Source organism: Chaetodon auriga, chromosome 19 (assembly GCF_051107435.1).
Source record: "Chaetodon auriga isolate fChaAug3 chromosome 19, fChaAug3.hap1, whole genome shotgun sequence".
Classification (NCBI taxonomy): Eukaryota; Metazoa; Chordata; class Actinopteri; order Chaetodontiformes; family Chaetodontidae; genus Chaetodon; species Chaetodon auriga.
Window position 1 is genome coordinate 4605490 of NC_135092.1, and position 27881 is coordinate 4633370.

Here is a 27881-nt window from a genome sequence, read left to right on the forward strand (position 1 = left end):
TTGTGGTTATGTCCTTATGATGAAATCGATAATGAAAGTAATCTGTAGTTGCAGCTCTAGTGCTCATTAGATTTATTTTCCAATTTTGACTTTGGGTTGTTTTATGTGGAGAGTTCCTTTCTGTCGCTGACTTCATTAATCGCCAGTTAACGATGGCTGAATGTACGGCGTGTCAGCCGCCTCTTTGGCTCGGCGGGAGTCCGCCTTTCTGTGGCCTCGGCCCGCTTTGTCCACGCTTCCTCCTCTCTTTCCTGCACCTCTCTGTGTCGACACCAGCCTGGGGAGGGAGGGGGATGAGGGGGGGAGAGAGGGGAAGGCAGAAACCAGGAGAGGAAAGGACAGGTGCTGGAAAAAGAAAGAGCAGGGAGGAAGCGCAGGTTCATGTCGTTCTTCATCTTTTGTGTGTGTGAAGTGGAGGGACGAGATGCTTCCTGTGGAGGAGACAGACATGGAGTCAAACAGCAGGGACTGTTGCTTTATTTTAATATGAATTTAACATTAGAATATCAATTCCAGAGCTGGAAAGTAACCTCATACATTTATTCAAGTACTGATCTTTTGTAATATTCTGGTACTTTGTGCTACGTTTATCTGATGCTAACTGAGTAGACTCAGATTCAAAAAAATCTATTTTTTTCTTCATGCCACAGTAAAATTCAGGTTCTGTACACCTGACCCACAGTGGACTAAAAAGACAGAAGAGAATCTACGTTTTGCTCGTGCACCGTACCTTGAAGACACACATCGTTCTATCATGTGCGGAGAGCTTTAAGTTGTCTTCACACACAATGTGAGGTGAATTTTAGAGGCGTGCAGAGCCGATGGAAAGACGCAAATTACATGACAATTAACCTGAGGTGGCGAGAGGATGCGAGTTGAGTCCAGAACTTTGTATGTCTGATTAATGGTCGTCACATGACTCTCTGACTGACTAACCAGGACTTGTGTTGACAGTTGTGTGATCCCGGTTTTGGATCTCTGCACTCGCGTCTCCTTCATGTCTGCTGCGCTCGGAGCCTTCTCCTCTCTCTGCTCTAACCCTCTCTGTTTCCACCTCTGTGATGTGAGTAATCCTTCCCGCTTCCTCGCACTCACATCAAGAGAAAGGGAACGAGGAGAGGACCCGCTGCCTGTGAAATGGAGAGTTGGTTTGACTGCGGGAACAGAAATTCAGAGCCACTTTCTGCTGGCTTGTTGCATGAGTGCTGTATCAGCTGGAGGAGAGCGCAGGCCGAGAGCTTTGTGGTTTTAGTTTTGTTCAAGATGACTTCTAGCTTTGTCTTAGATGTCTTTGAATAGCGGCGGCCCGTAATCTGTCATGTCATGAGCTGGTTTCAGCATGGAGGCCTTTGGTCAGGACCAAAACGCTGAAACGGTTTCGCAGCACGCTTTAAGAATAAGACATGATGTTGAGAATAAAAACAGGTTACACAGCCGGTTCCAGCGCAAACAGGAGCAGCAGGCAGCTAATGTGACATTTAATAACACATAAAGAAATATAGGCTAAACATAGGTGGAGCTACAGCAACAGGGAATTAACTGATTGCATGACAACATTATACATTAAGCACGAGGCGAACTGGCAAATATCAAATTCAACCATAATGGAAATAAATAAAATAAAACAAAACAGTTATTGTAATGGCAGTAAAAATGTGCTTTTTTTGTCTTACACTACATATTTTTTTTGCCATAAACATGGTCCCTCTGTCCCTGGAACAATGACACTTTCTCTCTTCCATTCATGGGCACATCATATATGTTCGTGGTGCGTTTAAAACCTGTAGAAATAAAGGCGAAAACAAGGCCACGAGGCTGTTGGTGCTCTTTTATTTAGCTTGACATCAAATCTGTGAATAAGCTGAAGCTCTACGTGGTGTGTGACTGCACTTTGGAAGTAAATGATCCATTCTGAGATCCTTTTGTTGAACTGTTTGTGTGCAGTGGCGTTTGATACTGGTTGTGTTTAAGATCAATAGAACTGCGCTGCATCAGTCCAGCAATGGATGTTCATGCTTTTTATTGCAGGCTGTCTCTTGTTGGTCCTCAAAAGTGTAGAAAACCTTCACACATGAAATTGATTGTTGGTGTCTTGCTGCAGAGCCTGAACCTGTAACCCTGTCATCTGCTCGTTTTTGACTCAGATCAGTCACACAATGATTTTTCCTCTAAGTTTTCCGTTTGTTTTTTTAAGCTCAGCATTCTGGCGTCTGGTCAGAGATTCCTGCTTCTCTCTGAAATGTTTTTTTTTTTTTTTTTTTTTTTTTTTTCTGGATGGTCCGGCCTCCGATCCTGCTGCCAACAGCAACGACGACGAGGCTGAGACGTGTTTTCATTCCTGCTCTCAGCAGCCGACTGAGCTGTTTGTCGGAGTCTTTTTTCATCTCTTTAATGCCCAAAATGCCGTTCTTTACTCTTTTGATGTGAGCATTTCTTTTGTTTATTCACAACAGTTTTTTTGAGCTTGAGGTTTATGTTTTTCGATTTTTTTTTTTTTTTGACTAAAGTCTACATGATCCGTTTCTGCACGTGTGTTAATTCTGCAGGAATCACTTGTGTAAGTTAAACATCGGTGAAGCTTATTGTTTAAAGGAAATATTTCAGATCTAATTCAGAACGGATGACAACAGCGAGCTCCTTTCCAGAGCGATTGGATCCTAAAATAAAGCTTTGACTGGAAATCTGACATTGATATAACTGGATACTCAACACTGTCGCTGATTCAGTATTTCTGACAAATTTAGGACACATCAAATTTCAACAGCTGTTAAATTCCCTGCTTTATTAAACACCTCTTCATTTCGATGTAAACATCAACAGTAGTATTATTTTAGCTATTATAAATATAGTCTAAGAGTGGCTCCACTAATCCAAAATCTAAATGATATTTTAACTGATGCTGCTCACTATAAAGTTTACAATGCTTTGAAATTATAAGAGCAAGTAAACTCTATATGTTAGAATGTAAAATACCTAAATTTCTTTTATAGGGTAATGTTTTGAACATACATTTCTTCTGTTCATACCTAGAATAAAATAAGAGGTATGATTTCAGATCTTTCCATTTTGCTGTGTTCACTGTAGTCTTGCAGCACTCGTAATTTGTAAGCATTTTCATGATGGTGCTGTCAGACATTTGTTGAACAGAGTGTGATGTAATTAAGTAGCATTTGTATTTTAAACAGGGTTTGTGAGCATTTACGTGGATGTCGGACATATTTTGTAGCTAGTTGATATTACATGAACATTTCACTGGACTGCAATGACACAACAGGACCTGCAGTCTGTTTAGGGACGAACAGCTTTATTACAGAAATGTAATAAAGAGTGGACCAGTGGAATTTATAATAAAGGGAGGAAAGGAGTGCTGAATGAGAAAAAAGAAGGAATATACCAGACGAGAGTATGACTGCAAGAAGGATCAAATATATAAAATACAATTTGCTCAAAAAAAACTCTTATTTGAATGCTGATGGTGATGATGATGAACGAGCTGCACATCATGGATTTACAGATTAACACTTCTTTTAGAATTTAACTGCACACATGAAATAATACACTGACACACACACGCACACACACACACACACACACACACACACACACACACACAGCCTGCACCTGCTCTGAGTACAAATACAGCGTCAGAGAGGAATGCCTGTAATTTAAGCGTGTGTGTGTGTGTGTGTGTGTGTGTGTGTGTTTGTGTGTGTTTGACACACGCTACTGTCAGGGACACATACCAGGCTAAAGACCAGTTAATTGGGGACGACTTGACAAACTGGGGGCAAAACCCGTGTCCCCAGTTCGACAGAATTTCTGGGTCTGTGGTTAAGGTCAGCTTTAGGTTAAGGTGAGGGTCAGGGTGAGGTAAGTGGTTAGGGTAAGTCTCCATGAAGTGAATGGAAGACTGTGTAATGTCCCCAAAAGTGACTGAAATAAACGTGTGCACGTGTGTGTGTGTGTTTGTGTGGATCTATGGCAACGCACAGAGGCCAGAAACAAAAGTTTTGGCTGGTAAATGCCGTGCGCACACACACACACACACACACACACACACACGTAGACATATGTACACACACACACACACACACACACACACACACACACACACACACACACACACATTTGCATATTCAAACAGGAGGACCCTCACCAAAATAATTCAAAGCCCAGCCCTCACCTTTAAAGATGGGTTGGGATGTTTTGAAGTTTATCTCAATGCAGTTCTCACAGAGAGTTCTTGGTGGCTTTAGTCATTCCTCTGGTCCATACTGACCGTGAAGAGATTCTTTTGTGCAGTGATTATGCTGTAAGAAATGGTGGACAAAATCCACGATCCTTGATCTATACAAAAATCAATTCCAAAGTTCATCTGAGGCTAATATGAGGCTTCAGCCGTTTACTTTAGGCAAATTAAATCGGTATCTTCCAAAGTTACAGCATCAGTACTACAAAATTCCCTCTTTGTGCCTCCATGGACAGCGTTTCCTTGATTAGCTGTGACTGAACTACACGTCCTTTCGGTTGTATTGCCGGGACAGAACGTCCACCAACTCACGTGGGACTACCAGGACTGAGATGTCCACTTGTCTAAGTGCTTTGGACTAGAAGAACTGTAGGTTTTGTCCCCCATTTCTCACAGCGTAATCTCACTGCTAAGAACGTGCGTCACAGACAGCATGGAGACAACCTTAAGCTTGCTAATGTACATGTGGCATGTGAGTACTGTATAGACTTAGAACAAATCCAAACTCATATCCTTTAACCTTAACCAAGTCTTAACACTCAATCAGCCATTTATGAAGTGAGGACAGGACATGTTCTCACCATCAGAGGTCTAATTCCTTTAACCCAGAAACACTAAATACACTTGAAGAGTTCCTTCCTTCCTCACTGTGTTTGCGCTCACATATTTCACTGTGTTAAAGCTGCAGTGATGGCCGTGTGGCCACTAGGGGCAGAAACAGCCGCTCTGTCACATTCGCCCGTCAGCACGTCCGGTGTTTGCACTGTGGGCGTCAAATGACACGACGCTACGTGTTTGTTGTAATTCATCAGATCGCATTAATGGCAAAAACAGTGAAATTTGAGGTTTAAATGTGAGTTTATTGTTAGCTGGCAGCTCAGTGTTGACTGAGACTTTATTTTTTTTTCACCTGAGCTGGATTTGTGTGGCTGCAAGTCGCACTTCCTCTGCTCAATTCAGAGAAATGTGAAGTCATTTCAGTCTGTGCTTTCAGTGGTGTCTCGCAGTCTCCCATGACTGTTTGTTTCCCTTTTCTGATGACTTCATTGGATGTCATGGTGACACTTTTGTTTTTGAATGTTTAAGAGCCTTCAATCACAGTCAGTGTTCATGTCTTGCAGTTTGAGATCTGGAACATAGGGAACACGGACACACTGATTTTTCTGACGAATTTAAAAAGATTTCAAGTGTCATTTTAGCGTGTTTAAGCTTGTTTTCCTTGTTGCTGTGTTGCTGTCCTCCCATATGCTCCAGCTCGTGAACACGCTTCATTTAAGGCAAAAAGTCTTGTGTGTTTTCTTTCATCTCTGTTTCACATCCACTGCAGGCGATGGGTCTTTTTTTTTTTTAATTAATTCATTTCTCTTTTTTTTTTTTTTCTCCTCCGTCTTGTCTCCCTGCGCTGCAAGTTTGTTATTGTTGTTTGTCAAATTTAGTTTGCTGAGTTGATGATTTACTTTGAGAAACAATTAAACGTCACTTGAGAGGAGAGCGTGGGATGTCTTTGTAATCAAAAGGAAATTAGGCATCAGTTGCTAACATTAGCAGGTTGCAGAGTGCCGTCTCGCTGTTGTTTTTCTTTGTTGGTGTTGGGAGTATAACAGCTTTTTTTTTCTTTAGATATCATTGTTTTGGTTAATTTGTTGTTGAGGCTGATAGAGTCTCCAGCTCGTCCTCAGAGCTTTGCTAATGCTGACAGAATAAACAACAAAACACACACACACACACACACACACACACACACACGCACATATATCAAGATTATCCCCAAAAATGAATGGAACTGTGAAAATGAAGCTATTAATGAAATAGAAATAAAATGATATGTGTGTCAGCATGAGCATGTTTAATGTTCATTTTTAGTCTGTTTAATGTTTTTTCCTTTTTTTGTAATCTTACACACACACACACACACACACACACACACACACACTGTCATGGTGACACTGAGTCCAGCCATTAGGCCGCCTTGTGATTGATTGTACCCACGGAGGTTTTCCATGTGAGGATAATTACATATGAAAGAATTCCATGACAGTTTATTTTATATCGTGATTTTGCTCAATTGGATTAAATGGGCGAGTTTTTTTTAAAGGCTTGTGATCTTTTAAATGATTTAATTCTGTCTGGATCATCTCATGTTTGTATTTCGTTGTCTCTGAATTTGATATAAAGGAGACTGGAAATCTGAAGTTGATCACTCTTAATCCAAGACTACAGAGTCAATACAGATTCTTTTGACATTACAAATTCTGTTATTTACACTGTGCCAAATTATCAGTAATTTAATTTTCTAAATAAAATGTGCTTTTATTTAATACTCCAACATTAAACATTTCAATAAGAAATATAATTATTGTGAATAATTTCACGCCGTGTTAATGAAGATATTTCCTTAAAAATTCTGCCGAAAGTATTACTTTTCACTAAGTATTTCTAGAGGATCTGGGTTGTGAAATTTCACACACTATTTTGTCAGGTGCATCCAGGGGGTTAATGTGAATTAATTGCCACATAGCAGTGTTACCATAATGTACATGTGTATCAATATCATCATTTATCCTTCAGAAGCTGTCAAATGTAGGGAATGTGTGGAAGCCTCCTATTTACTCTGAGCAGTCCTTCAGTTTCCTTCTTTGCTTTAACATCGACCAATAATTGTTATATTTCTCTTACATGAGTTTATTATTTATTATCTTTCTTTAATAAATTCACAATGTCAGGCTGAAATGCTTGAGTTACTTCAGAAGATGGAAGAAACAGCACAGAAAATGGTCCAGACTGTAACAATGTCTCAAACATTCTGCATTTGTTTTATCTATAAAACACAGAGACAGAATTGTGTAAAAGTATCAATGAGCAGTTTGTAAAGACAAACACCAAAGCCACAGTGACAAGAGAGTTCATTTTCAAAATGCCAGACAACCACAAAATCATGTTTACCTGAAGCTCATCATTTAGTGTTTTAGTTTTAATATAGAGGATCCAAAATCTTCAACTTCCTATCAGCACTAGCCTTTAATACAGACCTTGACTTCCTTTGATATTAGAAATTTCAAGGAGGAATCCTGGGATGTCAGTTTTTTAAGGAATATTTTCAAACCCTGAACCGAATAAATCCTCTCAGCGATCTGACCGGGTCGATCTGCTTCCATCTCTGGCTATTTCCTGCTCTCTCTCTCTCTCTCTCTCTCTCTCTCTCTCTCTCTCTCTCTCTCTCTCTCTCTCTCTCTCTCTCTCTCCTCGGCTCAGATGTGGTTTTGTTTAAAGTCGACAGCGTTAATTAAATTAAGCCAGGTCTTGCAGAAGGCACAGTAGGAGAGCCGGCGGTTCCCGGTGGGCCACGGGTGGAGGAGGGACAGGGGGTGGAGGGTGGTTTAGTGGTGGTGGGGGGGTTGGTACAGTGAAGCAGTTTGGTGAGCCATACTGCCCCCTTCAGGCGGCCCCAGGTAGCACAGAGGACCCTCAGACCCCACCAATCAACTGCTGTGGAGCTCTGTTAACTGTTTCTTCTCCCTGCACAGTGAACGCTGACACTTCCAAACCCACAGAGTCAATATAACTTGATGACATATCCTGCTGCTGGTTCACATATTTTCCTGGACTTTGGAGTTATTCATCAAAAGTCAGCATTTTCACACACACACACACACACACACACGCACACACATACATGCACACAGACACACACATTTCGTTTTCAACACCACTTCACACACCAGGAGGTGAGGTCAATGTGCGTTTTTATGGTTTTCAGATGGACTTTAATATAGAACTGCAGTCAGTTTGACAATGAGACCAACTGACAGAGTGGACACGGTGATTTTACTGTAAAAAATGTCTGTCGGGTAATGTAGGTTTTTTGTTCCCTTTTGCAGACTCTCAAATGGAGTCGCACTGGAGTCACATGTGCAACATTTTAAACAAATTTAAAGAAAACTAAATTGTTTGCCTTTTTTTTTTTGAAGAAAATGGGTATGAGAGCTGGACGCTGTATTGCTGCAGCTTGCATCTTCCAGTGCAAGTGTGTGTCGCAGTGTGTATGTGTGTCAATATGTGTGTCTGTGTGTATGTTTATATATAGACACACAGACATGTAAGTATGTATGTCCAGTATGTGTATATGTGTGTATGTGTCTTTGAGTGCGTGTGTCAGTATTCTGTATGTGTCTGTACATGTGTCATTGCTCCCATTGACTTACATTGTAAAAAAATTTGTTGAACAAAAGTGTGAAAGTCGGAATGTTAGTGCTACTGTCGTGACATTAGCTTTTATCAACTGAAATGTTTTGCTTTGGAAATTTTGAATCTGAAATGGATAACTGGACTGGGGAGCTAGAGGACATGAGTGGAAGAAGTTGAGAGCTGAAACATGTTCCTGAAACAGCTGAAAGGCAAACGATAAACTACCAAAGTGGAAAGTATAAATAATATGCCTCAAAACTGTTAAAGATATTTTTTTAAATTAATATCAGATCTGAAACTGACTAGCGCCTCATCATGAGTTTGTAGTTAAGATACACTGACTATATGTGAAAACCTTTCTGTTTAACACACAATGACCATTATTTTGGAGAAACCCTCACACTGAGCTTCCTGTGAAAGTACAGTTACTCTATAGGACTATTATTAACAAAAAAAAAAAAAAAACTGCCTCATCCTGAGTTCCCTGTGAAGATACACTTACTCTGAAGGCCTTTTATTTTGAAAAAAAAAAAAAAAAAGAAAAGAAAAGAAAGAAAACCCTCATCCTGAGTTACTTGTTAAGATACAGTTACTCTCTGGAGCTTTTATCTTGAAAAACTAGGTCCAGCCTCAGTTTCCTGTTAGTGTACAAAAACTGTCTGGGGCTTTTACTTTGAAAAGCCTGGTTCATCCTGACTTTGTTGTTATGATAATCTTATCCTTTTTGTCTTATATTTTGAAAATGATTGTGTGTGTGTGTGTGTGTGTATGTGAGTGTGCATGTGCGTGAAAATCTCTACAAAGATAGAAAGCTTATATTATTGTTGTTGCTTCAATGAAATAGTTAGATTGACAGTTGCATGTGACCATGATTCTAATGTGTGTTCTCTCCTGGTACTGACAGTTTGTTCTAAATCAATGCTCCAGGGATATTAAGCTGCAGATCACCATAGCAACAGTACTAATCCTTCATGCGACAGGTGTCAGGTGACAAGTGACACTAACCTACCAAAAACTATTAACTGATTCCTAACTGTTAGAATTGGATTTACAAACTACTCTTGTTTTCTTTGCTAAGCGCTCGTATAATTGTCATAATGCACTCGGAGGTGACCTGATATCGGACAATAATGGACTTGACAGAAGAAAAGCAGCAACTTGAGGCTGGAATGGTGCCTTTGTCCTGCGGCAGCGTCAGTGTTTATATTAAAGAAACTCAGAGAGCAGCTTCATCCAGAGATGACCTCATGCCTCTGCCACGCACACACACACACACACACACACACACACACACACAGTGTGTTTAGTTATGTTGTGTGGATGCTTGATGATTCATTCCACTTGAAAATGGTACAGAAATGTCGTTTTGCTTTATATAACTACATTTGATTTTGAACTTCTAACAAAGTTTGTTAAATAAGTGACACAATAAAAAAAAAAATCTGAGTGAATGTGTTTTGTGTGTGCATGCGTGTGTGTGTGTGTGTGTGTGTGTGTGTGTGTGTGTGTGTGTGTCTCATACCCAGAATGTCTCACACTGGTGTTTTGGGCCGCCATTTTGTGTCAGATGGGGAACTGACTAATTGAATTACAAGGCATCCTTTGGTGTATATATGTGTTGCTGTGAATGAGTGTGTACACACATGCATGTTGTTTGTGCCTCATTTTCCCAAAGAGAACTTTTCTTTGACTCAAAACTAAACCTTTCATACACATAATATACATGGTTTACATACACAAATGTGTAGCCTATATAGAGCCAAAGAAGCACATAACCATATTTATTATATTAATTTGTTACTTTACCTCTGACGATATTTGGTTGACAAACTTATTTCAGAAGTCCATATTTAAAATCACTTAAAAGACATTTTTTTAAATGTAAGTAACCTCAGCAGAGAAAATAAAATGCATGACTGACTCAGGTTTTTCGGAATGATTTACATTTACATGTATTCCACCAGACAACTTCGTCTCATATTTGTATTTGTAGTCACTAAAAGGCTGATGTGGAAGAAAGAACCAATTGTGGCAGACAGCGTCAATTGTGTGACAGCAAATTAGCTGTGTTAGCGTGCATCCTTTTGGATAAGTGTCTTACTTTGCTAATGTGATGCTAGCTAACATTGGACTGCAGTTAGCTTAGCAGCACAAATGTTATGCTATTTTTTTTTTTTTTTACCAGATGCTAGCTTTTTACCTGAATTGCTAATATCGTCTATCAGTCTTGTTAATAGTAAGTTTGTCCCGTTAGCTGATGTTCGATAGCTTGAATAATCTTATGTATGCTGAATTCATCTCATGTTATCAGGTCTGTAAATATAAGCCCTCACTTCCCTCCATTCCTAACACTAGAAAGGTTTTGCTAGCTAGCTCTCTGTTAGCTTATTATGGTGCACTGATGGCTTTCTGCTTACCCTATTATAGCTGACTATATAAACTATACTTCAACAGCCCAACCCTCCACCACCAGCCCCCACAAGCCCCCTACTGAACTAATCTGGACACGTCCCTGGCACAGGTTGGTCAGTTAATGATGCCACCACCTGACCTTTACTTTAGAAACTGATTTTCTTACACAGCTGCTTTAGTCCTTCAAAGGTTCCTTGTGAATGAAATGACCTCAGTCTGAAGATGTTTGCTCTCTGTCTGTCCTTGTGAGGACATTTGGCTTCTACAAAGACCCCTCTCTCTTTTACACACACACACACGCACACACACCCATCCATGAATGCCTGTTGCAGATGTGAACGTTCCCTTGTGCATTCCAGAGCCTAAATATTTGGCTGCAGTAACAGGCAGCAGAGAGCAGCACTCTGATTTGCTCCAAGGCTACGATGAATATCACATGTTATCACACACACACACACACACACACACACACACACACACACACACACAGATACACACAAACACAAATCACCCTGTACTTGTGGTGACAAAACTGCTTTAAGTTGTTTATAATGTGTTAAATATTTCTCAGTTGTCCTTCTCAGCTGCACCAAAATCTTAGACTCAGTCCTGCTTTCCTCATTTGTCCCCTTTAGTTTCATTTTTGGAGTGAAATCCTTTTTAATATTTGTTTATTTCTGCTTATAAACTGTTAGAATTTCATAAAATATTACACAATAATACTTCTCTCACATATTGTAGGCAGGAATCAAAGTTAATCCATGATGATGACACTGTGACACATTCAAAGACACGGTAACATCCAACATGTCATAAAAAACAGTCAGATTCACATCATTTTTATTTCGACCGTGTTTCCAGGCTTTCTGTACTGGGTTACTGACAGTAGCACTCGAAAATGCAACTCTTTTTTTGCTGGTAATTATTAATTCTCAGATGTCAGAGCTTCCTTGAATACAACGCCAAGTAGCGTTTGGAGAGCGGTGTCTGCTGACAGCTAATTGCTGTGTGATTTTAACATGATGAGCTGTCAGAACTGTTTTCTCATGGAAAAATTAATTTGTGATCACAGAAAAACTAAATGTGAGAGATGCTACCAGAACTTTTCATGCACTTGCTGAATCTTGACGAGTTTTTAAGCTTTTGACAACTTTTTTAAAGGTCTTCACTAGGTACAAGCCTTAGCAGCGGTCAGTTCACTGGCACTCTTACTGCATCTGAGGAGGTTTAAGGCCATACTACCACATTGTCCTCAGAATATGATGCATATGTTTGGTGGAGACCAGTGACCATCAGCCTCTGGAGTTGTTGGAGAATCACTGAGCTTTTCTATTAGACGCAAGAAGTGTCATTTGGGTTTGTATTCATTGGCCAACTGTTGTATTGAGTCCCAAACTGACTATTTTTGTTTGCTTCCTGGGATCCTGAGAGGAGGTTTTCTAACTAAAAGAAACCTCCATGAGAGATGAAATGTTCCAGCCCACTTGCTGAGGAACAAAGGAAGCAAAACAGATTGAAATGGAAAAAACTGTGAAAAGAAAGCACAAATATCAACTAAAAATGAGTGAACTAAAGGATGGTCAACAAGCACTAAATGAGTACAACTGAGCAAGAGACTAGAGATACAAAGAAAGAAGAAAGAAAGGAAGAAAGGTGCAGTCGTTTTAATAAAACAGGTTGTGTTTTTTGTATGTTATTCTAATAAGAGTGTCGACTTCAGCAGAGCCTGCATCTTAGTGATCAAGTGAATATGAGCCTCAAAGCACACATACATGAAACACACATACCTTGTCGTGTGGCTGTAACGTATGCTGCTGGTGTGGATTAGTTTCATCTATAATCATTGTTTTCATTCTGAGGATGCTCTGTGTAAAGTATACCTGAACACAAAGTGCAGACCGGCCTCTCTCAGCAGCAGGTTGCTCTCTGTGCTGAATGAACTGCTCAGCAGGACGACAGCAGGTTCACACCAAGTCAGGCCCAAGAAACTCATCTCAGGTTTTCCTGTTGAGCTGGTGAACAGGCTGTCGTCCTCCAAAAAGAGATGACTGGTCTTAACTCTCTGATCTGAACATTTGAACAAGGATGGTCCAAATGCCCAGAAGTGTTCTCGCTCCTCCCGTTTTATCCACAACTAGCCTCATAGACGAGTATCCCAGCATCCCAGCATGTGGCATCAACCATTGGCGATGGAGGACAATGTGAGCCAGACTCCTAAATCTTTCCTCACTTTTTCTACAACCTTTGAAGAAGGTTTGAAGTAACATTTAGATCTTGAGTATGTCTTCCATATAGAAAAATAATATCTGATTGAAACTTTGCTCCACCATTTTTTTGAGATGTGAGGATCTGTAAACTGTGATACTGGCCACTCAGCCTCCATAGTCAGCCCAAGAAAACAGTCTTATCTGTGCAAGACCTTTGTTTTCTTACAGCACTGATGTCTCTATAGTGTTTCAACTGATCTAAGAGCCATGGTGGTCAATGCGTTGATTTGTGAATATTAGCATGCTAACATGTTCACAGTGGCAATGTTAACATGCTGATGTTCAGCTGGTAGTGTTTACCACCTTAGTTTAAAGTGTCTACATGCTAACATTTGCGAATTAACACTAAACACAACGTACAGCTGAGACTGATGGGAATGTCAGTCATGAAATTTTTGACCTGATGATGGTGAGATACATGAGATGAAAAATCATGCATCATAGTTATTACAGTTAGCAGGGAACATATACTGTATGTCCATATGTCATGGCAATCTGTCTAATAGTGATATATGTTATTAAAGAAAAAATGTCAACCAATAGGTGCATTGGAGTAAAGGCATCAAAGTCAGTAGGCTTCATCCTCTGGAGACCTTGAATATCGGGACTGAATTCCATGGCTCTCCATGCAGTAGTTGTAATGTTGTTACATCTGGACTGAAGTGACTGACAGAATAACTCTGTCTTTCCTGGTGGCATGGCTGAAAATGGCATTTCTTTGGAAGGTAGTGATGGACCTTTGAGTGAAGATTATTTGGTCACACAGCAGGTATACAGGCATGTTGAAGGCAAATTTCCAAACACTTTGAGAAGTTAGTGATTCCAACAAAGAAAGTGGCTAATGCTAGTTTAGCATGAAGTCACCATTATAGACCACAGCAAATTCTGTCACATTTACAAAACACATCAGATGATTGTTATACAGACTCAAGGAAGGTAAGCTTGCACTTTGATTGCAATACTGTGCATCGTCACTATGGCACTATATCCTTTAAATGAATGTTACATTGACAGACAGACTTGGGCTGAGACTAAGTATCCATGTTTGTTTTGATTTACAGGCATTTGTGTAATATTTAACACTAGAAATGTAAGTGATATGTAAGAGCTGGCAGAAAAACCTGTTTCAGGGTCATAATTTTGAGTTATGGAGGGTTAGGGTTATTGATGGTGAATGCGTTTTACAAGTCAGAGACTGGCAATTAAAGTGACTCCCACAGGACATACCTAGCCTTCAAAGTAACTTCTCAAGCGTCTATTAAAGCAAAATTCCCTTTAAAATATCCTTAAGATGTTACGACAAAGTTTGCCCTCATTCAACAAGTTTCCCCCCTCGAACTCCTCCTTTATTCTCGAACTACAGGAAGTTGAAGTAGGAAGTTGTTGGGGGGGTTTTTTTGCGAACCCCCTCCGTAGCACTTCCCTCCAATTTGTTGAATTTCTCAAAATGTTCCGTTTGTTAGGTTGAAAAGAAAATCACAGAAAAATCACCATAAGGGCTGCTTTGCATTTTTAATTAAGAAACTAGCATATGAATATATTTGCATATTATTGAGTTGCAGATTAAATCATGCATACATAATTAGCGTGCAGCAGCGCTCGTTCGTTCATCTCTCTCTCTCTCTGTCTCTCTGTCTCTCTCTCTCTCTCTCTGCACTGCACTGTGCTTACTGTTTTTTCGGCAAGCTGTGGTTCTGATGGTTGCCAGACACACACGCGCACACACACACACACACACACACACACACACACACACACACACTTCTTCAGACACTCAAACAGTCACATCACAGACACACTTACACACCCTCTCCAAACACTTTCAGTACTCTGTGTGTGTGTGTGTGTGTGTGTGTGTGTGTGTGTGTGTGTGTGTGTGTGTGTGTGTCTTTCCCAGTTTGTTTTTTGGAGGAAAATTAGCGTCTGATTTTCTCCGTCAGAATTGAGGCCACGTCAGGTTTTTTATCCTGATTACACTGGAGAGAGAATGAAGAACTCTGTATTTCTTTCTTCTCTCACTCTCAGTTCTTTAGTCTGTCAGCCTTATTGTCTATCTATCTGTCTGTCTGTCTGTCTGTTTGTCTGTCTGTCTGTCTGTCTACATTAGGCTCCTCATGAGGCATCAGTTGTCATGTGAGCAGTGTTGGAGAAGTTGCTTGAAAAATGTAGTCAATTACTTATTACTCGAGTAAGTATGCTACTTGGCTAATTACTCAACAGCAATGACATTACTCGTTACATTACTTTCAGGTTGAAGAGCTTCATAATCTCCACACATCACATCTTGTGTATTTAACAGATGTAGAGGTGGAAAATGGGGCATTATGTTTTAACAAGCAGCCAGCCAACAATCTGGAGATATTTACTGACCTTCAGCAGCCAGCTTGGCCCTCGTGACTGCACACACGTCTCCAGAAGTCCCGTTCTGAACAAAACCTTCCTAAATGTACATAAGACATGTACTTAAGGTGGCTTGGAGATACTTGGAGATGTCTAGCCACTTCCTCCACCTCCTCCCCCACTAAATGACAGTATCATGAACTTTGCATGAACCTTTGGATAAGACAGCCAACATGCCAACCACCAAACTGTCAAGGTGACGGACTGTTACTGAGCTTGCTAACTGTAATACTGAATACTGAATTGATCCACACTACTCATTACTGCAGTGTGCTCAGCTTTTATGCCTGCGTGCGCACAGGTCGTCAACACTCTGTGGATATCTGCCTATGGAGGGACAGAGGAGAGTGTCAGTGCTCCAAGGATATAAGAACCATGTTGATGAGACATTCTGGCCCTGACTAATTTGAAAAAGTGTAAAACCAAAAGAGGTTTTTGTGGTTTAACTTATTTGTATTTGGTATGAATGTTTGGAGCTTTAGCCATCAGGGTTCCCATCAGGCTTTGGGTGATGTAATGCTGTCATGTCAGTGAGCCAGATGTGAGCTACACCTGATCCCTTCTTATTTTCACCTTATATTGCTATTTTGGTGAATCTGCACATTACTTTGGCTACCAGCAGTTTGAGTCCACACTGCATGGATACAGACAACAAGCACCTTGACAGCTGAAGAAAATGTCCCTACATTATGATTATGAGGCAAAATGTGAAGTTAAAATATTTTTAATGACTTTAATACAACTTAACATTGATTTATGATGGACATCAGGAATTATCCCAGTGATTAAGAAGAAGGGGTGTTATTTTCTCAATCATGAGGGCTGAATTCATCAAGATTTATTTTAACCTGTCTTACTAAGATTCAGTGTTTGAAGTGCAAAAATTTGTTGGATGGAAATATCTAATGATCTCACCTCCTTCATACTTATTCACTCACAGTCTGCCTCACAGCACTTAAATGTGCCTCTGTTTCAAATGAAAGTGTGTCTACCTTTAGGTCCTGCTATGCGTGCATGTATGTGTGTCTGTTCCTGTTTGTGCATGTGTGTGCATAATGTGTGTGTGTGTGTGTGTGTGTGTGTGTGTGTGTGTGTGTGTGTGTAGCTGCCTGTTCTCAACTCTTCAATCCTGTCGATAACTTATGAAGTTTGTAAATTCCAACCTGCAACATAAAAAGACTCAAATCAAAGGCTCACAATGGGAAGTGACTGTATGAGAACAAAATGCAACCGTGCTGAGTGTGTGTGTGTGTGTGTGTGTGTGTGTGTGTGTGTGTGTGTGTGTGTGTGTGTGTGGGAGAGAGAGACGGAGAGAGTGTCAGTGGGCCTTTAGGCCAGTACTGCTCCATGTGTGTGAGAGAAAAACAAAGGGAGTTATTGCAAAAATAGGAAGAAAGGAAAGATGAAAAGAAAAATGGGAAGGATGGAAAGAAAAAAGGAGGAAATTAGAACAAAGGAAATGAAGGAGAGATGGAAAGATGAAACAGGTTTGTAACAGAGCAAGCTTGTTGGATACAGGCGAAAGAAAGATGTTGAGAAGACAGGAGAAAATAAGTAAAGTCAGACAACAGGAAAGACAAAAAGAGAGGCAGAGAAAGGGCGAGAGACACTGAGAAAGATGGAACAGCAGAGAAAGAGAGAGAGAGATTGACAATTGGGCGTCGTAATGTGAAGGAAAATCCTGTCAGCGTGAAATCAGGATGAAATGTGAGATTATAATTCAACCAGGGATTAACTGTCATCTCACCACCAGAGAGGAGGAGGTGGAGAAAGGAAGGAGGAGGAGAGGAGGGAAGAATGAGAAGAGGGAGAAAGAGCTAAGGGGGAAAATGAGGAAGAAGAGACAAACCAGCTTGAACATTGAATTTTAAGGAAGGAGGAGGATAAATGGAGTGTGGGATAAAGTATGAGTGGGGAGAGAAGCTGGGGAGGAGAAGATGAGGCAGGAGGAGAAAGAGGAGAAAGTGACGAAGCATGGAAGTTGGGCAAAGGAGGGAGGTGGAGGAGGGTGGCAGGAAGGGAGGAGAAGAAAAGTGATGAAGAAATAGGGACGAACGGAGATGCTTGGAAGAGGAACAAGAAGAGAACAAGGAATTGAAGAAGGAGAATGCAAGAATATGAGGAGACTCAACAGAAGGAGGGAGAGGGAGAAAGGAAAAGAAGAAGACAGGGAGGATGAGGAAGGGATGAAAAGAGGAAGGAAAAATTTGCATCTGCTGCGACCTTTGGTGACTTGTTTAAGCACAGACAGACGATGGCTGCTGTCCCATTTATGTCCACCTTAAATAGATAGGAGACATAAAGCTCAAGTGTGTATGTGCTTGGAACAGACCAGACTACCTTAAGGTCAAAGGTTAGTTTAGATGAGTTTTTACAGACAGAAAGGAACACTCTCCACTCCTCTTTTTTTCTCCTCCCTCGCTTCCTCATATCCTCCCATCTTTCTCCTCTCTTCCTACCTTTTCTCCTCTACTTCCTAAGTAGTTTCTTTCCTCCCCTCTTTCTTCTGCCCCCTCCTTTCCATCTGCTCTTCCCCCTCCTTGTATCATCTCTGCTTTTTCTCACCTCCTCCCTCCTTTTCCTCTCCTCTCCGCTGTCATTCCCCTCTCTCCTCACCTTTCTTCCACTTCTCTCCTGCCTTAATTTCTCCTCTTTTTTCTACCATCATCTCCTCTTCTCTCACCTCCCCCGTCCTCCCTCCCTTTCTTTTTTCTACCTCTTTTTCTTGTCCCCACCTTATTTTTTCCCACTTTCTTTTCTCCTCTCCACTCATCCCTTCCTTCCTCCGTTTCTCCTTTCCTTCTTTCTTTTGTCATCTTTTTGCCTCTTTTTCTCCGGTTCCCCCCTCTTTTTTCTCCCTCATTTGCTCATCTTCCCCCCTTCTTTTCTTCTCCCCTTTCATCCCCTCCTCCTCTCATTTCCTCCCTTCTTTTCTCTTTTCCACCATGCTGCTCTTCTCCGATCACCTTTCCTACCTTTTCCTGCCTCTCTTCTGTCCTTTCTCACTCCTTTTTTTCCCTCTCCTCTCCCCCAAACCTTACTTTTCCTCCTCTCCTCCATCATTTTGTCCTCTCCTCCCTTTCCTTATTCCCTCACATTTTTCCTTTCCTGCTCTCCTCTCCTAATGCTCTCCTTTGAGCACTCTTTCTTTCTTCCTCTCCTCCTCCCTCTATCCTCTGCTCTTCATTCTTCTTCGTCTCCTATGCAGGTTTGTTGACCAAGCAAGCGTCAGACAAAATTAAAAATGCTGTCTCTGCTTCTTTTCCTCAACCGGGTCACTCTTTTTGGGTTCTGGATTTTTTTTTTCGCCCTGCACTTCTTTCCTCCCTCCATCCCTCCATCTCTCCCTTCATTTCCCATGCAGTCTGGTTGGGTACAATGCTGGGAGCCAGCCAGCGCTGCAGACAGATGGTCCACTTATTAGATGTGCATCAGCCCTCCCTCCCCTTCCTGCAGCTCGCTTTTTAATCAAATTAAAGCCGAAAGAAGAGGAGAGAGAGAGAGGGAGAGAGAGAGAGGGAGAGAATGGAGGAGAGAGAGAGTTTGGGACGTCTGCTCGCTTGTTTTGAAGTCTATTATTTGTTTGAATAGGATGAATGATGACGGTGTTAATATGAAATTTGGAAGACTGAACCACTGCCTGACTGTTTTGGTGACTGTTGATATCCCTCTCTCTCTCCCCCTCGCACTGTTTTTTTTTTTTTTCATCATCATCTCGTTCAATTCGTCTCAATGGCTTTATTGGCGTGAAAGTTTCAGATAGCCATCTTTCCAAAGCAAAGTACAACATTACCAAATATTTGGAAAATATTCAAAAACAGTAATATTAGCAGTAACACAACATTTAACACATAAGAAAAAACTACAAATGTCTTCTGTGGTTCTGCAGGAGCTTTGTCAATTCGGAGTGATGTCACAGTGATGTCATCAGGGTTATCTTGGCCTGACCGTAATCTAAAGCCTGTGATTTGAGAGGTGGGCATTTGTCAGGGAGGGGCAAATGAATTATGGGACATGTAGGATCCAGAGTTTTTGACTCATGGAGACTAAAGGTCAGGATACCTCAGCCTCTGCTGCTTAGATCTTAACCATTCTTTTAAAATCTGTCCCTTGTGAGGCGCCCAGCTTTGTGGGAGTGCAGTGCTAAATTGTTGGAGTACACCTTTAACCACACAAAGTGTATGTTGTCCAGTGAGCTGAAAGTGAGAGCACTGGAAATATCAGTAATAATCCCTTATGGCTCATGAAAACTATAGTTGAAGCAGAAAGTCAGCCTGTTAACCGTGATGGATGTTTAGGATGGACAGCTTGGGTAATCATTTTACTGTTCACGTTCGATTTCAGGCTGTAGATGGAGTGTAAACAAGCCCACGGGCCAACCAAACTTATCTGGAAGTGAAGCATCTCTTTAATGTCTGTACCACTCTTGTTGTAGATGATCCAAAAATGTTAAAGCTTATTGAAGCAACCTGAGTATTGAAGCAACGAGAAATTTTCCAATCCGACACGGCAGACCTGCTCGGTGCTGCGTTAAGTCTGGGGAGTCAGTTTTTCTGGGTCTGTACACAAACCTGCGTGTCAATCAGACTTACAATGGAGGCTCTGTGGTATTTTAGAGTTTACCTTTAATTTTCGAGGCGCCATCTGATCAGTTCGAATTAAACTTTGCGATCATGTTGCAAATAAACAGTCGAACAGCTCCTCACACAAAGTCATTGTTTTAACACAATTATATTTAGATAAAAGGCCACATTAAACAGTCCCAGCCAGTCTATGGTTTAAGTAACACTGTGTGCCAGAAAAATAGCAAACACTCATTCAGATCAATATATTGGAGGTATTTATGGCGCCTCCTACTGGTCAATTTGAGTTTGAGCATTGTTTCCTTAAATTGATGTCATATTTTTTGTATGATTATGTATTATATAACTGAGAGAGCGACTGCACTGCCTTTCCACTTCTGATCACTCTCGTTTCTCCAGGTCTGCCTCAACTTTCTTGTCAGGGAGGTCAAAACTTGTACAGCCCAATTAAAAACAAAAATCACAATCATAAAACTAATAACAAATCACACATGTTTGTGCGTGAGATAAAAATGATGATGATCAGGCAGAGCACCATTATCAGGTGTAGATTGGTAGCAGTTCACCATAGCAACCAGCACTTGGTTGTTCTGGCAATATTTTTTTTAAATGAAGAAAAAGATGAGCAGTAGAGTCAAATTTAGACGGTTACAGAGGAGGACTGCAGGAAATTCACTGGACTTTTACAGAACTGAATCCAAGAAACACAAACATATATTTGGATTCAACACTGAGATTTCATTTGACTTTTTACCCTGTGAGAGGGGAAAGTGTCTGTTGACTTCCACCATGCATACTGCGAGTTAAATTCCACTTGCGTGCTAAATAGAACCTGACTTTTAACTTACAGGCTGCAGAAGGATTCGAAAACAGATCAAATTTCCCATCATCCCAACTAGCTCACGTCACAGACCTCTCCCAAGCAAGTGGAGTGAGCCAAAACGAAGCGCAGTGTATAATACACTTCATCATACGTGTATGACAGTACTTCCTTTCTTTGCTTCCATACACACATTTTAAACATTTGAGATTTCAAATATAAAAATATGACGCCTGGCCCGCTCTCTGTGAACCGATCAAATGAAGAAATGATGATTAAAATAGACTAATCTTGTTTGCTGGTGGACGTGCATAAGCTAAAATTAATTTCTCATTATCATTGAAATTTATGTAAAAAAAAAAAAAAAAACTTAAATTCTAAGAAATCTGTTGAGGAGTCCCTGTACCTGTTAAATGTTGAATATAAAAATAGAATATAAGAATATGAATAGAATATAAAATAGAAATGCCGTTGAAATACAGATTGTAATCTTAAACATGTAAACTTTTCAAAAACATCTCGTCCAGTTTTAATGGATGGTTGGACGTCTTTTTACCTGCCAATCACCAAAACTGCACTGACCGTTAGTGCTGTTATCTGCGCCAACACTTCAGCTTTGGAAAGAAAGTAGTAGATATTTCAATACAAGAAAAGAAAGGAGGACGTGAGAGGATAGCAGAAAACAAGGGAGGAGAGGAGGAAATGGAGGAAATGGGAAAAATAAATTGGATATGGGGAAACAAGAGAGGAAGGGGAGGAATAAATAGAGGAAGAAGGAGACGAGAGGAGAAAACAATGGAGGAGCAGAGGAAAAAGGAATGGAAGGGAGGAAACTGGGAGGAGGACGTCAGGGATAAAGGAGAGGAGAAAACAGTGGAAGAGAGGAGAAAACGAGGGAGGAGGAAACAAGGGGAGAAAGGAGGAGAGTAAATAACAGAGGAAGGGAGGAGATGAGTGGGGAGGACACAAGGGAAGAAGAAGGAGAGCAGAGGAGAAAACTAGATGGAAGAGGAGCAAACGAGGGGGAAGGAAATAAGGGAAGATAGGAGGAGAGTAAATAAGAGAGGAACGAAGGAGATGAGAGGGGAGGACACAAGGGATGAAGGAGAGGAGAAAACAAGATGGGAGAGGAGTAAACGAGGGGAGAAAGAGAGAGAAGGGGAAGAGAGATGACTGGAGAAGAAGGGAGGAGAGAGAAGAGAAGGAGAGAAAAGGAGGAGAGCATGTTGAAAGAAGCGCGCGGTCTGACAGCGGTGGAAAAAGTGAATGTTCGGCTCAGTTCAAAGGCAGACGGCGAATTGCAGCTCCGCGCGAGCAGGGAGGGAGGGATGACTTCCAGATTTACTGTGGAAAGTTGAAAGAGTGGCGGCGACCGCGCGCGTGTCCGTGATCGCCTGCGTGTGTTTATATGTCCGCGTGATAGGTTTCAACCTTCCGTACATTTTCTGCGCGCGCGCTTACGTGTGTGAGAGAGCGAGAGAGAGAGAGAGAGAGAGAAGGGGAGGGGCACTCCCCTCTCTCTCTCTCTGCCTACTTTGCATATTCCGCGTGCCTCGGCTCGGCCATATGGGAAAATGCAACTGAAGGAATTGTCGGCGGGGGAAAAAAACGCGCAGGCAGGAACACGCGAGCGGAGTGGCGAGAGTTTGAGATCATAACAAATCCAAGAAAAGTTCAAACAGAAGAGGAAAAAGAAGAAAGGTGGAGAAAAGAAAAGAGAAGGGGCGGGGGGAGCGTAATAAACCAAAACAGGGAGAGAAAGGGAGAGACACGCGGAGAGAAAAAAGGGAGAAATAGTTTTTCTTCTTTCTGCGGAGGAGAGGAACGATGTATTGTGCGTACACCATCCCCGGGATGACAGGCAGCTCACTGATGTACTACTACAACGGCAAAGCGGTAAGACACCCTTCCATCCCTTCCTTCGTGTCTTTTTCTTCCTCCTTGAGGGTTTGGGAGTCAGACGGAGAAATGGTGAGAGAGAGGGAGTTAGAGAGAGAGAGAGGGGAAAGAAAAGAGGAGAGAGAGAGCGCGGGAGAGAGAGAGGAGGTGTGAAGGTGAAGAGTGTCGCTTTTTACGCACCAACTTAACGGCGCGTCGGTTCGCCGCCGCGCGTCAAAGTGCGAGCGGACTGAGCGCTTTCTGTCCGTCTGCCGGGGTTTATTTTTGGAAAAACGGCAGTGCTGTTGTTTATCGAGGGAAATAACTGTGTGTGTGTGTGTGTGTGTGTGTGTGTGTGTGTGTGTGTGTGTGTTTGGAGCGGGGAAAGTGACAGTAGCTGTTGTAGACTGCCGTAGCGCTTGGATAAAAAAAAGGTTGGACAGACTTCTGAAATGTGATCAATGTGTGTGTACAGGTTGCGTGTGCAAGTGTGTGTGTATGTGTGTGTCACACCTCTGCTTTTAGAAAAATGATATCAAAAATGGTCCCAAATCTAACGTTTCTTCTGTTTGTCTCCCGGATTTTGCGCAGCCGACGCTCCCAGAATCATCTTGAAATAATCCGCTTGCAGCTTCATTTCTGTCCTTCTCTGTCGCTTGTTTCTAATTTCCTTAAATGGACCTAAATGCCCAAACTAAGAGCCTTATTCCTGAATTTATTTAACGTTTTGTCTTGTTTTTTTCTCGGAGGGGAAATGTCACACGTGCGGGTTTTTTTAATTTCTATTTTTTGAAGGATTGTGCGTTTCATTCAGGGGCTTGTGGTTTTTCCAAATTTTAATTTCTTCCAAAACTGCTTAAATTGTATATTTTCTGCCGTTATTTGGCCTGAAATTGCATTTGGGTTTTTTTTAGTACTGATTTTACTCAAAAATACATTTTAGGCAAAGCTGGAAAATAAGTCTTCCCTTAATTACACGAAGAGTTTTGTATTTCATATTAATTTCGGAGATATCATGTTATGAAGTGGGTTATTTTTAAGCCTTTTTCAAAATAATGTAAATGCGGCAAATTCTAAAAATGACAAATTGGAGATCCAGCCATCTGTAGATCTATATATGTCCGTGTACTTGTGTACAGATATGGTGTGTGTAATTTTCATTTTTGACAATGATAAAACAGTCTGGATACAAAAAGTCAAATACATCTGAGAAAGTCAGTCAGCAAGTATGAAGCTGTCTGACCTCCTGTGAACCTGTCAGTCTGTCTGCCTGTGTGTCTCCCAGTAACCCCCACCTGTAAAACACCAGTAACAGGGTGAAGTGATTTTGGGGGTGGTGGGTCGGGCTGGGAGGGGTGAAGTGAAGGCTAGAAATGAGAAACAGGGTGTAAAGCCAAGGTGAATGAATTTCACAGTTTTTTTTTTTATTTTCACATAAAAGCAGGAATGTCTGTAAGTCGCAGGTGTAAACGAAGATTGAAAGCTGGCATTTCCTACAGATTCACCTGTCAGTGAAGTGTCTGTCCCCTACCTGTCTGCCTTTGTCTCACCTTTGACTCTTAATTGCTGCTTTTCGGGAGTTGAAAGAAAAGAAGAAAATAAAAAGAGAAAATAAAGAAGAAATGATGAAAGCAAAATGAAGACGAGGAATGATCAAAAAAAAGAATTCTTGGTCCAGATTTTCAAAGCTTATCGTATAAATGGTAATTTTGTTTTCAGATGAATAATAATAAGTCCAAACTAGCAGCTTACAGGCCTTCTGAGATGATTCTTCAATCACACCAGACAGCAGCTGTGAATATTTGTCCACAAAAATGAGCATGTTGAGGGAAAAGACAGCAAGCACACATTTAATTATTCATTTCTTTATTTTTTACAGAACATATATGCTTAGATTTTTTTGCAGAAAATCTTTTGAATGGTGCATTTATTGCCGTTTTTCCATCTGTGTAACCTTCATTTCTGAGCCTGATTTGATTTAATTCTCGTGGTTGGCTTTAGATTCTCCGACTCCTCTTGGAACGTCTTTTATCCGTCCTTTATTTGTACACGCTTATTTTTGGTCGACTAAATTGTGAAATTAGTGAAAATGCTCTGCGGTTTGGATTCTCTAGATGTTGGAGTTATCAGTAATCTGTGTTCAGATGGTTTTGTAGCTGATGTGACCTGTGCAGCTGTAAACAGAGCCTCTGTTGTCTGAACGCTGCCACACCAACAGTCGTCCTCTGTCTTCTCGGAGCCTGTCGGGTCTCTGGCCTCCATCCGGCCGCCGAGTGCTTCAGCCCCACGCTGTCGGCCATCGGCTTCAGAGTTTTACGCTTTTTGTACCCACTCTCTCCCCGTAGTTTTGGGCCTTCTTTGTATCTCGCCGGCTTCGCTCGGAGTCACAGCTCTTTAGTTCGGCGATGCCACGGGGCTCGGCGTGGCACCGCTTTGTTTGGTGGTTGGCTGCTGGATGGCACATTGTGTCGACAGTCTTGATCCGGTGCCAAGCTCCTTTCCATCTTCACTTTACCCCCCTGTCTCACTCTGTCTGTCTGTGTCACAGCTTGTTTACACCCGCCGTCCGCTGGCAGGAGGAGAAAACACACAAATAAGAGAATCGCCGTAATAAAGAGATGCTGTTTGTCTGGCTTAGGCCGGCTGAGCTGGACGTGTTTTGGTGATTCCTTGGTCGTGTGAAAGCAGATTCAGGCCGGTCGGAGCGTTATGGAGGCAGAGAAGTGGAGCGAGTGGAAACTGGGGCAGAGTGGTCGGGGTTTGAGAGAAGAGACAGAAAGGCTCGGACAGATCTGCTGCAGCAGCAGCGAGCTGCGGCCCGGCGAGACCAAACAGTGAAGAGGCTGAATTGGGGCTTTGGTTCGGGGAGAGCGTGGGGGAGGGCGTTTGGGGAGAGAGGAGGAGGGTGAGGGCCGAGGCCCGAGCTCTGGTTAGCGGCTGTCGGCTTGCTAACTTAAGCTCCAGCAGCTTAATGAGGCAGCAGAAAGCTCGACTAAAACAAAAGGCCTCATTTAAAGCCGACCCGGCCAGCCGGCTATTGTTATGCTAACACAGCATTTGAATATTCAGTAAGTTTTAATTAGGAGAGTCCTGAAACAGCCTGCCAAAATCCTGCAGTCCTCTCTCAATGTGCAGCTACAGGAAACACACACTTTAAACACTTTAAACAGACCATTCCACTGGTCTGCAATATACTGAGCGCTGGCTGCTTCTGAGAGACAAACGACACTCAGGATTTTAAATTGATTTCTGATTGAATTCATCATGTTTTAGTTCATAGTCGGATACAAAATAATGATGTTGATAATGAGAAATAATATTTCATATCAAATATCTTACACATTATTGTGTAATATTTTATCTTTTCCAGTGAACGTGAAATTAAATGGTTATTTATGTTCAAATTTGTAATTCCTTTAGAAAGAGCATTTTCCCTTAATTTTACATTTGGGTGCTTTCACTGTAAAACAGCAGAAGCTGCAGGTTACAACCAGAACCAGTCGAAAGGAGGTCAAAGGTCAAGGCCACACTGTCCTGATGAAATTCTTGTGTTGAATAAGAATATTTGTCTCATTTTCTCATCGAATTCTAGTGGGGGTTTTTTTAAGTGACTGCACACAAAAGATTCTAAACATGATGATGTCAACCTTTTAAAAATGTGTTTCTGTTTTTTAAGCAACAAATCGATTTAAACTGAAAGGACAGAAATGATTGCAGTGTTGCGGAAATTCGGTTCAATGAATCGACTCTCGGAAATATTTTCAAATCTGTCCTGGTGGAAATATTAAAATGACTGAAACTACAGAGGGAAGCTGTCACGCCTGCAGCACTAAATATGCAAATGTCTGTGTTTTTGTGGATTGATGCTGTTGTTTAATAGACAGAAGGTGCGTGTGTGTGTGTGTTTGACAGTGTGATCTTTTTCTTTACGTTGCCTGTTTGTACATGCAAGCATAAAATGTGTTTTTCACATGTTCATGTGCATGTGTGTCCTGTGCATGAGGAGTAAACACGCAGCAAAGGCGAGTTTTAGCGTCCGTGTGTGCGTGTGTGTGTGTTGTCATTGTGAAGCCAGTGTGTGTGGACATCCTGTGTGCTCAGTAGGCTGGAATTAGAGCACAGCGTGTTATGCAATTATAACTTTATAAATAGATGCATTGTGTGTGTATGTGTGTGCGCGCGTGTGTGTAGACCTCCATCTCCATCTGCTTGAGTTATTCTGTTTGAACAACTAAAAAAAGCTGATTTTGTTGTGTGTATTTTTGTATTTAAATGTGTGCGTTTTTTTTTGTTTTTTTTTGTTTATGAGCATAAACTTTGATATATATGTTAATCATTACTGTGTGTGTGTGTCTGAATTTGTAAATGTGTGTATTCCTGCTCCAGCATGCTCTTTCTTTTTTTTTTCCCTGTGTGTGGGTTCGGCTGAAACTTTTGGTTTTAGAAATGCTGAAAATGTGTCTGATGAGTGTGTGTTTCTAGTTTGCTCCACTTTCTGTCTTCAAGTTTTAGGGGTGAGCCTTTTTCTACACACACCAGGTTAAGTTAGATCATTCGAAAACGCGTGTGCGTGTTTTTAATGTATGGAATGAATATGTATGTGTATGTACAGTGTGTTATGTTAACAGGGCGGTTACCTTTCTGCATATGAGGATGAAAAAAAAATCCTGAGAGTGAAAAAAATCTTTCCATTTACGTGTGTGTGTGTGTGTGTGTGTGTGTGTGTGTGTGTGTATTCCCCTCTGCTCTGTAGGATCCTCTGGAGGATCAGTGCATCAGTGTGTGTTATGTGTTTCTGAGTACTTTCATACACTCTCTGAACCTTTTTTATATCTGATGATAAACACATTTATGCTTACAAATATGTGTCTGCGTGTGTGTGTGTGTGTGTGTGTGTGTGTGCGCGCGCGCGTGTTTACGCAAAGTGCTGCCCTGTCAGTGGGGTCATTCAGTTTTTCTCCAGTGACTTTAAAGTGTGTGTGTGTGTGTGTCTGCATGTGTGTGTGTGTGTGTGTGTGTGTGCGTGTGTGCGTGTGTTGTCCGGCCGGTTAAAGCCTGACACACCATTCAGGCTTAAACTTAATCCT

The 27881-nt window shown here is 41.4% G+C and overlaps 1 protein-coding gene across 23 annotated transcripts in view; it reads left to right on the top strand.

Moving 5' to 3' along the window:
- Nucleotides 1–27881, top strand: part of tcf4 (transcription factor 4) — a 224107-nt gene that overhangs the window by 126087 nt on the left and 70139 nt on the right. The window contains exons 1-2 of one of the 23 annotated variants that reach the window (XM_076758163.1): nucleotides 14022–17405; nucleotides 17585–22812. The exons of 18 other annotated variants lie outside the window; for them this stretch is intronic. In XM_076758163.1, the coding sequence (XP_076614278.1) occupies nucleotides 22744–22812 (69 nt within the window). In that variant the 5' untranslated portion in view covers nucleotides 14022–17405; nucleotides 17585–22743. Of the gene's footprint in view, nucleotides 1–14021; nucleotides 22813–27881 lie in introns of those variants that run through there. 4 more of the 23 variants (XM_076758162.1, XM_076758164.1, XM_076758165.1 and 1 more) reach the window with 4 other exon arrangements.